This window comes from Tupaia chinensis, unplaced genomic scaffold (genome assembly GCF_000334495.1).
Source record: "Tupaia chinensis unplaced genomic scaffold, TupChi_1.0 Scaffold000263_1, whole genome shotgun sequence".
Classification (NCBI taxonomy): Eukaryota; Metazoa; Chordata; class Mammalia; order Scandentia; family Tupaiidae; genus Tupaia; species Tupaia belangeri.
Genome location: NW_006159743.1, coordinates 1,125,132 through 1,138,412, shown reverse-complemented (window position 1 = coordinate 1,138,412; position 13,281 = coordinate 1,125,132). Strand labels below are relative to the sequence as shown.

The following is a 13,281-nucleotide window of genomic DNA, read 5'->3' as shown; positions in this document are numbered from 1 at the left end:
ATTCCGAGAGGAGAATGGAGGAGAAGGGATTGCGGCGTGACCATCCCCCCTGGGGGGTGATTTCTCGCTTTCTGTCTCTATGTCTCTGTCTGTCTGTCTGGCAAGCGCACGCGCCCTATAGCAAAAAACCTCTCAAAAAAATAAATAAATAAATAAAACCACAAACTAGGCCTGGCTGCAGTGGCACGAATGGGAGAATGCCACTCTACTTTACAGGAAACATACAGGAGTAGGGCTCATGGGACCAGCAGATGGCATAATGGTGACTTTGCTGGACTCCCACATAATCAACTGCAGCTCAAGTCCTAGACCTGGTGGCTTAAAACTCTCTGGGCATGTGTGTGCCCAAAATCCTGAGAAGAGAATGAAGAAGAAGGAATTGCAGTATGATTTCTCGTTGTCTCTCTCTGCTTGCTTCTCTAGCAGTGCACACCTATAGCAAAAGTCTCTTAAAAAAAAAAGAAAAAAAAAAAAAAGAAGGCCTAGGGCTCAGGTCCCTCATCACCTGAGCACACTGTGGTTGCCTAAAGAAGCACCTGTGATCCTGGGTATCTGGAAGCCTAGGTAGAGGATATAGGAGGACCTGGTTGTGGGGGGATCTCTTTTTCTCATGAAAGAAATTAACTAGTATGGGCTGCTGCATAGTCTGGTGGTTAAGGGAAGCCAGATCCCAGATGGCCAACTGTGCTGTTCAAATCCTAGCCCCAACAGCTTGAAAAAACACACTGTGTGTTAAGACCAAGATCACTACAGAACAGAGAAATAGAGAAGGGTTTACAACATACTACCCACCCACTGGGAGATGTTTTCTCCTTCTCCCTCTCTCTCTGGTGAGTATACAAGCCTCCAGACAACTTTTTATCCTTTTTTTTTATTTTTGGACAGGTTTTTGCTATTGGGCACGTGCGCTCACCAGACAGACAGAGAGACAGAAAGCGAGAAATCACCCCCCAGGGGGGATGGTCACGCCACAATCCCTTCTCCTCCATTCTCCTCTCGGGATCTTGGGCACGCACACACATGCGCCTGGCCTGAGTTTTAAGCCACCGAGTCCGGGACTCGAACTGCGGTCAACTATGTGGGAGTCCAGTGACATAGCTATTACCCTCAGACAACTTTTGAAAAACAGAATAAAATACACATTAAAAACACACACAGGGGCCAGCAGGTGGCGTGGTGGTTAAGGGCTCTGGACTCCCACATGGCCAACTATGGTTCGAGTCCTGGACCTGGTGGCTTGCTTTCTCACTTTCCTTCTCTCTCTTTTTCTTACTCTGTCCCACTCTAATTAAATTTAAACAAACAAATAAATAAAGCTAAATAAAATAATTATTTAAAAATAAAACAAAACACATACACAATAAGGGACTAGGAGATAGTATAATGGTTATATCACTGAACTCCCACATGGCCGAACCCAAGGTTTGAGTCCCAGATCCGGAGATTTGAAACTCACACCAGGCACAAATGTGTGTGTGCCCAAAATTCTGAGAGAAGAATAGAGGAGAAGGGATTGTGGTGTGGCCATCCCCCTGGGGGGTGATTTCTTGCTTTTGGGCAATTTCTCACTTTCTGTCTCTCTGGTGAGCACATGCTCCCTATACCAAAATTTTCTCTAAAAAAAAAAAAAAAGAAAATCAATGCTTATTTTTTCTTTTTTTAATTTACTATAGCATACATGCACTCGCCAGAGAAAGAAAGAGAGAGAGAAAGTGAGAAAGCACCTTCCCAGGAGGAATGGCCATGTTGCAGTCATTCTTCCATTCTCTTCTCAGGACTTTGGGCACGTATGCACACGTATCCAGCATGTTTTCCAAGCCTCTGAGTCCAGGATTGAAACTGTGCAGTTGGTAACGTGGGATCCAGCTGCTTAATCGCCATGTTACCTGCTGCCCTAGCACCGACTATTTCAAAGCACAAACTAAAGCACACCAGCTTACAAAACCAAGTTTGTGATAGGAATAATTAAACTATTGATACCATGTCTCTAAATGTATTTATAAACCTCCTTGAGATTTTAGTGAAAATAAATTCACTTTGTAAGGAAAAATTTATCAACAGAACACACACCTTCTATGTTTAGTTTTAGCTACTATCAGAGAATTGAACGATCGAATAAGAAAAAGCACATATATGATCATCTTTACCTGCAAAAGGAGATTTCAACGTGGGACTGTCCTCCACCATTACGCCTTCTTGTGTCTTATGTCCTAGCCTTTGCTTGCAAGGCTGCACGGATTCCGTGGGATGGAAGGAATCTGTAGGATTCATTTCATGTGACTGTGTAATATGAATAGAGAAGGGTTCAGTGTGTTCAGAAGAGCACCGCAGGTCTTCAGTATGCCGCTCTGTTTTCGTCAGGTCACTACCGGACAGTATGCTCGAACTGACAGCAGGAAGCTTCAGAACAGCAGAGCTCGCCTCACCAAAACTCAAGGCACCCGATATACCCACATCCTCCTCCTCAGGAATGGGGTTGTACCATATTTCTCCTTCATCGTCTGCATCGTTTTCCTCATTAAGATCTAACGAACAGTTTCTTGATAATGGAGAGTCTGTAGAATTACACACCACATAGGCACAGTATTCTTCAGATGATTTGAGGAAAGGCTGTGAGAGCTGATGCTTAGGTAGAGACGTAGGTGAGGTAGGTAAGTGACCTATACCTTGGCACGTCTTATTTTCTTCTTCCAGATTAAGAGATCTCAGAGTACTCTGATACAGCCAATTGCGTTTCTTTGAAACAGTAATGCTATTAAATGGTTTATGACCTCTGAATTCAATATTATCCTTCAGATCTTCCAGTTCTCTTCTCTTCATTGAAGATCCATAGAAATTTTCAAATAAATCTGTTTCAGAGAAGAAAAGAAAGAATAGTAGAATATAACTCCTGATATGCCAGCAAAGACATTTAACATTAGACCAGTTATTAATTTTTTTTAAAAAATAAAGTAATACTAATAACATTCAGTGACGAAAACTGAATCAGAAAAAAACTGGCTTCTATCTAAATATGATTTCTATTACTTACAAACTAGACTACTAGTATAAGTGTCACAGAATTCAGTTAGCATAATGGCTGTGTCACTGTACTCCCATGTAGTCGACCATGGTTTGAGTCCCAGACCCGGTGGCTTAAACTCATGTCGGGCACATGAGCATGCGTGCCCAAGATCCCGAGAGGAGAATGGAGGAGAAGAGATTGCGGCGTGGTCATCCCCCCTGGGGGATGATTTCTCAATTTCTGTCTATCTCTGTCTTTCTTGGCAAGCACACGCGCCCTATAGCAAAAACCTGTCCAAAAAAAAAAAAAACACAAAAAACTATAGTGCTAACAAAGCTTTACACTACGCAAAGCACAACTTATAAAAAGCTTAAATAGAATGTTTTGTACACATATGCCTTTAATTAATATTTAAATAATTTTCAACTCATTATTAGAAGGATCAGTTTAGAAAATACAAATAATATTCCTGTTTCACACAAATAATAACTTTGAATAAACTAACAAAAAAGTGTGCCTTGCTGATTACTAAAATGTCAACATAAAATTGGTCTTCTAACCATATATTAACATCTTTTGTAAGGTTAAGCTCTAAATATCTAGGGCAAAAATAAAAATCAATATACCTTATGAAGGTCCGGATACAGCTATTGTTATTATTGGCCAGACACAAACTTAAGCAGTAGAGAAGTAAGAATGAGTGAAACAGTTCCTAACCATAAAAAAATTCATAGCTTGGGAGCCAGTAGGTGGTGCAGTGTTTACAGCACTGGATTCCCACAGGGCTGCCCACAATTCGAGTCTCAGACCCAGCAACTTGAAAATCACTCCAGGCACATAAGCATGCACCCAAAGTCCCAGGAGGATTATAATCACCCCCTGGGGGGTGATTTCCCTCTTTCTTCTCACTCTCTCTCTGTGTCTCCCTCTTCTCTGGTGAGTGGATGTGCCCTCTGGCAAAAATCTTTTGAAAAAAAATCATAACCTGAGTCCGGCCAGTGGTTTGGGGGTTAAGGTGGCTGAATCCCATAAGGCTGATGGCATAGTTCAAATCCAGGAGCCAGAGGTTTGGAAAACATACAGGGCACATTGCATGCATGCCCAAAATCCTGAGAGGAGAATGAAGAATGGTCTGTGGCATGGCCACCTCCCGTGGGGGGTGCTTTCTTACTTTTCCTCTCTCACTCCTGCAGTGACTATATGAGCCCTGTAGAGAATTTTTAAAAAGAAGAGAAAGAAAAAATAATCGTCCAATGGGAGATCTCCATTGAGATATGTGTATGGGTTAATATATAACATGATAAAATTCTAAAAATGTATATCATAACCTAATTTCATCTAAGCAAGAAACTTTGGGGGCCAGCCCTGTAGCACAGTGGTTGAGTACTTCGTGGAGGGAGTCAGATCCCACATGGCTACCACAGCTTGTATCCCAGTCCCTGTAGCTTGAAAAACATGCCAGGAATGTGTGCACACGCCTTGGATTCTGACAGTTCAGAGGAAGGGAGAAAAGGGGACTATGGTGTGATCATACCCACTTGGGGGCACTTTCCCTCTCAGTCTTTCTCTCTGGTATATATACATACCCTCTGGCACATTCAACTAATTAATTAATTAATTAGAGAGGAATTTTATTTTTTGAGCTGCCAAAGAGTTGCATAAGGAACCAGCAGTTGGCATAATGGCTATGTTGCTGGACTCCCATGTAGTCGACTATGGTTCAAGTCTCAGACCTGGTAGCTTAAACTCAACACCGGGTGCATGTGCGTGTGTGTCCAAGATCCTGAGAGGAGAGTGGAGAAGGGATTGTAGCGTGGCCATCCCCCCGGGGATTGATTTCTCTCTTTCTGTCTCTCTCTTTCTGGCGAGCGCACATGACCTATAGCAAAAACCTTGCCCCCCCCCCCAAAAAAAAGAGTTGCATAAAACAGGCTCCAATGACAGCTAATAAGTAAAATGCATCTATCATTAAAAATTTCCTGCACACAGATAATTAGAACCAAACAACATTTGTAAACATCTAAGATCATGTTAGGTTTGTAAATTATGGAATTATGGTCTCATGACACTTTAAGTGTGTGTATGGTTGATTCATCCTGGTGTTACAGCAAGTAAAATATAATAGTCTAACAACAGTGATAAAACACATTAAGCAATGAGGCGCACAATTAACAAGCAAAGAAAAGAAGCTCATGCATAACCAACACTGTACAATAAACTCCTTTCTACTGGAATAAAAAAGTTCTTTAAAAATTACAAACTTGTCTCTTTTAATCCTAAATATGTACCTAACCAAGAAAATTAATTAAAAAAAAAAAAAACTTTTAAACACAGATTAGAGTTCAAGTTCAATTTATTCCAGATGCAGGAATTAAACTAGGAATTGGAAGGGAACAAAGCTCACAAAGACTCCTACTAAACAAACATTTATTTATTTAATAATTATGCAAACATATGTACCATGCATAAAAGATAAAGCAGTAAGGAAACCCCTAACTTCATTCAACCCCTACAACAATCCTACGAGAAGGTAGGATTATCATCATAAGCCTTAAAGAATATCAGGAATGTGGTCAAGAGGCTAGCCCTGGGAATCAAATTTAAGCTCGCCTAACCCTAAAATTCATGCTCTTACCCGTCTCCACCACACCATGGCACCCATCAACAGTGGGGAAGTAGGCAAACCTCTCTGAACATGGGAGGGGTGGGGGTGGGTAATACCATCCCAGTTTACCTTATAAGGTGGCTCTTGGTAAGGACAAAATATGTTAATATTTGAAATATAATTATTTACATTTGAAGTATTATTTATATATTTTATAATTATGTTTATACTTTAAAAACTATGCAGTTGCTAAATAGAAGCAGTAGCACTCAAACTTTTAACTCCAAGGTTCACAGTAGCACACCTAGGCTACTACCGAAGGACAGCCACCTCCATCCTCTAGGATTTAATAAGCAAATAACAAATAAAACAGGCTCCAATGACAGCTAATAAGTATAAATAAATAAATAAATAAATAGCAATAAATAGCAAGAAATGATGTAGTTTAATCCATAAACTTGAAGATTCAAGTCTTTCTTTGGTTCCATCTCTTTTACAGTTAAAATGAACAATTAAAAATCAACACATATTCAGGAATCACTGGGACTGCTAGATTTTCAGTGATCATATGCTTTTGCCAAGAGCACTGAAACTACTTTTTAAGCCCAAATCCCACCCCCCATTTTTTTTCTTTTTGCCAGCGGGTACATGTGCTCAGCAGAGAGGGACAGACAGAGGATAGAGAAAAAGAGATAAAGAGATAAAGAGAAAACACCTCCCAGTGAAGTGTAACCATGTCACAATCCCTTCTCCTTGATTTCTCTATCCTGTTGGGACTTTGGGCATGTAGGTACATGTGGGTGTCCAATGTGCTTTTCAGGCCACTAGGCTGGGATTCAAACCATGGTTGAGCATGTGGAATCCAGCTCCCTTAACCACTAGACTATAGGGCTGGGATCAAATCTCTTTTTTAAAATTAATTAGTTAATATTTTTTTAAGGTTTTTGCCAAAGGGTATATGTGCTTGCCAGAGATACAGTGAGAGGGGAAGTGAGAAATCACCCCGCCGCAGGGATCGCCATGCCACAATCCCTTCTCCTCATTCTCCTCTGGGATTTGGGGCATGCAAGCATATGTGTCCAGAATGATGCTCAAGATGCCAAGTTGAACCACAGTCACCCATGTAGGAGTCCAGGGCCTTAATCTCTATGCCACCTGCTGCCCCCACAATGTCTTATTTAATAGCAGTTCAGACTTTCATAAGAAATTATATATAGTTTTTTTAAAGAATTATTCAATTTTATTTCTTCATTCATTCTTTAATGTTTTTTGGAGAGGTTTTTTCTAAACGGAGTATGCGCTCACCAGAAAGACAGAGAGAGACAGAGAGACAGAAAGCAAGAAATCACCCCCCAGGGGGGATGGTCAGGCCACAATCCCTTCTCCTCCATTCTCCACTCGGAATCTTGGGGTGCACCCGTGCCCAGCTTGAGTTTAAGCCACCGGGTCCAGGACTTGAACTGCAGTCGACTACATGGGAGTCCAGAGACATAGCCACTACCCAACTGCTGGTCCCAATTTATTTATTTTAATTTGACCAGAGAGAGACACAGAGAGAGAGAGAGAAAATGAGAAAGCAAGCCATGATCAGGTCTGGGACTCGAACCGTGGTTGAACATGTGGGAATGTCCAGCACTTACCCACCAGGCCATCTGCTGGCCCCTGAGATTATACATAGTTTTAACACAATAACAAATTTGAAGTCAAAAATATAAAATTATATAACTCATGATGACTATGAACTATATCTTATTTTATCTTTTTCTCAGATATCCAAAATTTTTAATACCTATTCCATTATTTTGAGTCTTATCAGAGAATTTTGACATACACTATAAATGATTCAATAAACACGCTTTTACTTGTCCCATATTCCAAGGAACTGTAATGAGAAAAATAAAGCTACTAGCATCCCAATCTTAAACAAGCTTATCCTGGGCTAACTTGAATACACTGAATACAACCATGTGTGCCTATAATCCTAGCTAACTGGGAGTCAAAAGAAGGAAGAATGTGACACAGACGATTCTGTCAAAAATGCCTATGTTTGTTTCTCTTCTTTTCCCTCTCTCTCATAAAGAAAAAAAGGGGGCCAGCTGGTGGCATGGTGGGTAAAGGGACTAGACAGCACTTGGTCAACCATGGTTCAAGTTCCAGACCTGGTGGCTCGCTCTCCTTCCCTCTCTCTCTCTTTATCTGTCTCTCTCTAATCAAACTGGAAAACAATAATAATAAAGTTAAATAAAATAATTCTTTTAAAAAAATTTTAAAAAGAAAAAAAATACAGTATCTATAGACATCTTTTCTTCATTTTTAAATTTCTACTGAAAAAAACAAATCCTAGAGACCGGCAGATGCCATAATGGTTATATCACTGGACTCCCAAGTAGTTGACCCTGGTTCAAGTCCCAGACCTGGTGGCTTAAAACTCAGGACAAGCACATCCTGAGAGGAGAAGGGACTGCAGCATGACCATTCCCTAGGGGGTGATTTCTCACTTTCTTTCTCTCTGTCTCTTCAGCAAGAACACACGCACTAAAGCAAAAATCTCTCGAAATAAAAATATTCTATTTGCTTGTCCTTATGTCTCCTTAAAATCCCTAAATAAAAGTATTCTTAAGAATGCTGTATTATTAAATGTTTAAATCTATGTTTAAAAAATTATTATATATTTTTTCCAGGCCAGCAGGTGGTGCAGTGGTTAAGGCACTAGACTCCCACATGGTGAACCACAGTTCAAGTATAGAACCTGGAGGCTTGAAGATCACAGCAGATGTATGTGCATGCTCAATACCAGGAGGAGAATGGAGAGGGGATTGTGGCATGTCCATTCCCCCAGAGGGTGACTTCTCACTTTCCCTTTTACTGTCTGTGTCTCTCTCTTCAGCGAGCACACATGCCCTATGGCAAAAACCTTAAAAATGAAAAAAATTACTAAATTTTCAATATTTATTAAACTCTTGTATTTAAATAAGTAGAAGCAAGCCCTGTTTTCAGAGTCAAACCTGGCAGCCCAGATGAAATGACTAGAATAAATTTAGCCTTAGGTTTCCATGTGTATGTGTATAGATAGATAAACAGGTATTTTCATCTTTCCTAGATAAATATGCAAGGCAGAATAAAAAGGAAGGAAGCATTTATTCTATTATTTTCCTTCTCTTGTGACTAGCAATAAAAACTCCTAAGAAAGAAAGCTTTGTGCTACTTTTGAGACAGGAAAGCAGAGAAGAAATTTTTTAGACTGTTTGCAGTTCCACAAAGAAATGAGGAGGAGCAAGAAAAAGAAGCACAAAAGATAAGATGAGCAGAATTAACTAAGGACTGTTAAAGAGGCATATCCTGGCTCAACTCCTAATGTTCATCAAGGCAGGACTCCTCATTCTTCTGATGGTTTCACTCTCCATTCCTAGTCCTAAGAATTTGGAGCAAGGCAGTTTCCTCATGAAGCCTGCTTGTCTTCCTAATAATAACCGCTAAGGACAAGGCATAGTACCAAAAGGATTATCTTTCTTCATCTTCTCAGCAACTTGAGGACCAGGATTCTGAAAGGCTGAGTAACTTGTTCAAGGTCACCAGCCTGTTAAGTGGTGAGCCTGACCAGAAATCCATAATCTCTATTCTGTTAACCACACTACGTAGCCTTCTCTCGCAGATTCCAAAACCTCACTAGTATTTACTGGTATAAGATGAGATCAGTATGGAGGAAACTATTAAAACTCATCATATATAAGCAGTAAGTACAAAATAGAGAGAGAACTGAAGTGGAAAGCAATCTAGTATTCTGCTAAGTACCAAATATAAGAATGAGGTACCAGGCTTTTTCAAAACTTTGGGGGACATGAGAACTCCAGAACCTCACTACTCAAAAATGTGGTTCACCAAAGAGCAGTACTTACACTGGGAGTTTATAAAACCTCAGAATCTCAGATACACCTTGTAAATCTGTATTGTACACTATGCACACTAAGTTATAAAAGCACTGTTCTAAAATAGTGAACCACACTTTGAGCAAAGGTCTAGAAAATAGCCTTAATGATTCTCATAAGATAAACACTATAGACACCCCTTGGGAATCACTGATGTAGAAATGTTAGGACTTTCAAATCAACACAGTATTTTCTGCTGAATTTGTAATTCTCAAAGTTTTCCAGCTACCAGCAACTCCAATGTTTCATGGCACACTTCCAAAAAAAGGCAACTGCACTTGCTTCCAGGGCCACAATGGTAGATCTCTCAGAGAGGGATTCAAAGCTAATAACTGTCAAAATTAAACTGCAATGCCAATTGCTACTAAATCTCTAAGAGGTCCAATGCGGAAGAATTTGTTTTAAAAATACATAAAAGTAACACAGCTCATAAAAATAAGAAATCACTGCTACAAAAACCTGAGGAAAGAAGAGAAATAGATGGGAATATGCATCATGGTTAAGTGTCAACTTCACTTTAAGATAGTTAAAGATGGTAACAGATCATTAATACCACCTTAAGAAAATAATGTAAAAATGTTAGACAAATTATTAACAAGTTATAAACCTAAATTTTATTCTTTCACAAATCATATAGCAGGAAGGGTAGAATCAAGCAGGTTAATTTGTTTTTGTTTTTTTTTTCTTTTTTTGAAACGGGGTCTCCTATTATGTTGCCCAAGTTGGCCTGGAACTAATAATCCGCCTGTGTCAGTCTTCGAAATATGGCTACTTTTTAAAGCTATAAAAAGCTAAAATAGCCTTGGGGCCGGCAAGTGGTGTGGTGGTTAAGGGCACTGGACTCCCACATGGCTGACCATGGTTTGAGTTCCAGACCTGGCAGTTTGCTTTCTCACTCCCACTCTCCCTCCATCCTTCTCTGGTCAAATTAAAATAAATAGTTAAATAAAATAATTTTTAAAATAATTGGTATTATTATTAAAAAAAAAAAAGCTAAAATAGCCCAACCTGGTGTTTTTGGAGTTATTTCTGAGAACTATATGCTAATTAAACTTATCTATAAAGACTTATAACAATGTATAGTGGGCAAATAAATTAAGATTCCTTCATAATCTCAAGGCTTGCAGAAACTTGACGATATTTACTACAGGTAATGACTTTAGATTTCTTAAATAATCATCTTAATTAGGAACAAATTGTTCAATTTGTGAACATTACATACTTAACTGCATCAAATCACTGGTATTATAATACCACCAAAAGTTTTAGTGGTTCTTAGTAGAAACCAGATATCAAAGTAGAAAATTATTTTAGGTTCTATTTGTCATATAATCTTAAAATACTTCAAACAATTTATGTAAGTCAGTAATATCTATCTCATTATATAATTATTCTGTATTATAAAAATTCTAACTTTATTCTGAAAGAAAATATCCTCATGAATATTATTATTTATAAAAATGTATAAAACCTTTTAGGATATTTAACATCTTCATACAACAAAGAATAGACTGCATCATCTGGACTGCCCCAAATAATTTTTTAGAAAATGTGACTTAAAAGTAGAATGCAATATCAATCTGAAGGAAGATAAAGGTTTAAAGTGGATACAGGGATTACTTTAAAGTATTAAAACCTATTCTAGGATTCCCCTATTTTCTTTGCAACTTGGAGGTAATTACCTCTGTAAACTCTGTTGAAATTCCATCCATCTCCTCAATCCAAGCAATTTAATATGATTGGATAAAACCTTTAAATAACTTTAGAGTGTCTTTGACCTTATATAAATAGGGGTTTTGAAGTGATTGAGACCAAGTTTGAATCCACATACTAGCTTGAATCCACATACCAACTGAGTGACCTTTGCCAAACTACTTTACACCTCTGTTCCTTTTGTTGCTGTTTTTAAATGACAGTCGTCTTATCTACATGGGGGGGGGTGTATAAAGATTATATAAGAACTACTTAAAGTATCCAGAATGGTCTTAATAAGGTTAACTAACTTTCATGAATAAATTTGGGGAAAAAAATCTTTATGAATCTACAATAGACTAGATCTGTGAATAATGCACAAATTATTTTCATCTTTTCTAACAGATAAATTAGTGATGTGAAAGAAATACGTAGGAGTTTTACTTAAATCAGAGTGTAGTAGCTTTAGCTTAGATTTCTTATAAAATATCTAACATGCTACCACACAGTAATTCTAATGTTTTGTTTAAATTTGTTTAAAGCTAGCAATTTCATTTAACTATTTTTTTTTTTTGAGAGGTTTTCGCTATAGGGCGTGTGCGCTCACCAGACAGACAGAGAGACATAGAGACAGAAAGTGAGAAATCACCCCCCATGGGGGATGGTCACACTGCAATCCCTTCTCCTCCATTCTCCTCTTGGGATCTTGGGCACGCACGCACACGCGCCGGGCGTGAGTTTTAAGCCACCGGGTCAGGGTTACAAACCACGGCCGAGTACGTGGGAGTCCAGCGACATAGCCATTACGCTAACTGCTGGTTCCCTCATTTAACTATTTTTTTAATTAAAAAAAAAAAAATCAATGAATTAATTCTTAGAACTATGTTTATTATTAGTTTTTAAATCCTTGAATGTTTACACTATTACTGAGGGCATTAAGAACTATCAGATAGTAAATGTTTTACTCCTACAAGAAGGTAAAAAAAATTTGACTAAGGTTTTATAATTTTTTTATGGCTGAGATTCAACTATCATACAGAGTTAACTGAACCAAGATCAGGAGAGGTAAAGATATTGTGCCAGTAAAATATAATAAACGATTACAAATTCTTTACTTCTGGAAATGGGTATGCGTGTTTAAATAATCTTTGCATAAAGTGCATCTCTCTTCAATGAGAATTTACCTTTTATCCTTTTACTCAACAGTAGGGATGAAATTTGACAGCCAAGAATACTTTTCAACTTTGCATACACTAGAAATGCATCATTTGTCTTCATTGTTTGAAGTTTCGTGAACTTTATTTCTCTACTCTTGTCTATGTGTTATTGGTTAAATAAAGTTAATATGTACAAACCCAGTCCTGAAAGGTTTGTAATTTTTATCAGAGAAGTACACTGAATACATTTTACATTTCAATATTTACTATTTTAAGAACTGTTACTGACATGTAAGTCTTTATGCTCACTAAAAGTCCTTTATATTTATTTTTTTAAAGAATTATTTTATTTTTATTTAACTTTATTTATTATTATTATTATTGTTTTCCAGTTTGATCAGACAGAGACAGAGAGAGAGAGAGGAAGTGAGAAAGCAAGCCACCAGGTCCGAGACTTGAACCATGGTTGGCCATGTGGGAGTCCAGCACCTTTAGCCACCATGCCACTTGCCGGCCCCAGTCCTTTATATTTAAAAGCATAGTTCAAAAGGCCGTCCTTGGGTTCAGTTTGAAGGTATTTATATTTCTTTCAGAAAAGAACTTTTGATACTTACAACCTTAGAGATTTTTCAGCCTTCAGTGATAACTAGAAATAATGTACACACAAAATAGGGAGAAAAATCTTATTATGGATAAGGATCAATACACTTTTTTTTTTTTTTTTTGGGGTGTTTTTTTTTTTAGGGGGCATTATAGGGCGTGTTTGCTCGCCAGACAGACAGAGACAGAGAGACAGAAAGTGAGAAATCTCCCCACAGAGGGGATGGTCACGCTGCAATCCCTTCTCCTCCATTCTCCTCTCGGGATCTTGGGCATGCACAAACACACGCCCAGCAT

At 38.4% G+C, this 13,281-nt stretch overlaps 1 protein-coding gene across 1 annotated transcript in view; it reads right to left on the bottom strand.

The window, feature by feature from the left end:
- Nucleotides 1-13,281, bottom strand: part of SYDE2 (synapse defective Rho GTPase homolog 2) — a gene marked incomplete at its 5' end in the record, with an annotated part of 39,159 nt that overhangs the window by 24,064 nt on the left and 1,814 nt on the right. The window contains 1 exon segment of the mRNA XM_027772256.1: nt 2,148-2,849. Within this exon segment, the coding sequence (XP_027628057.1) occupies nt 2,148-2,849 (702 nt within the window).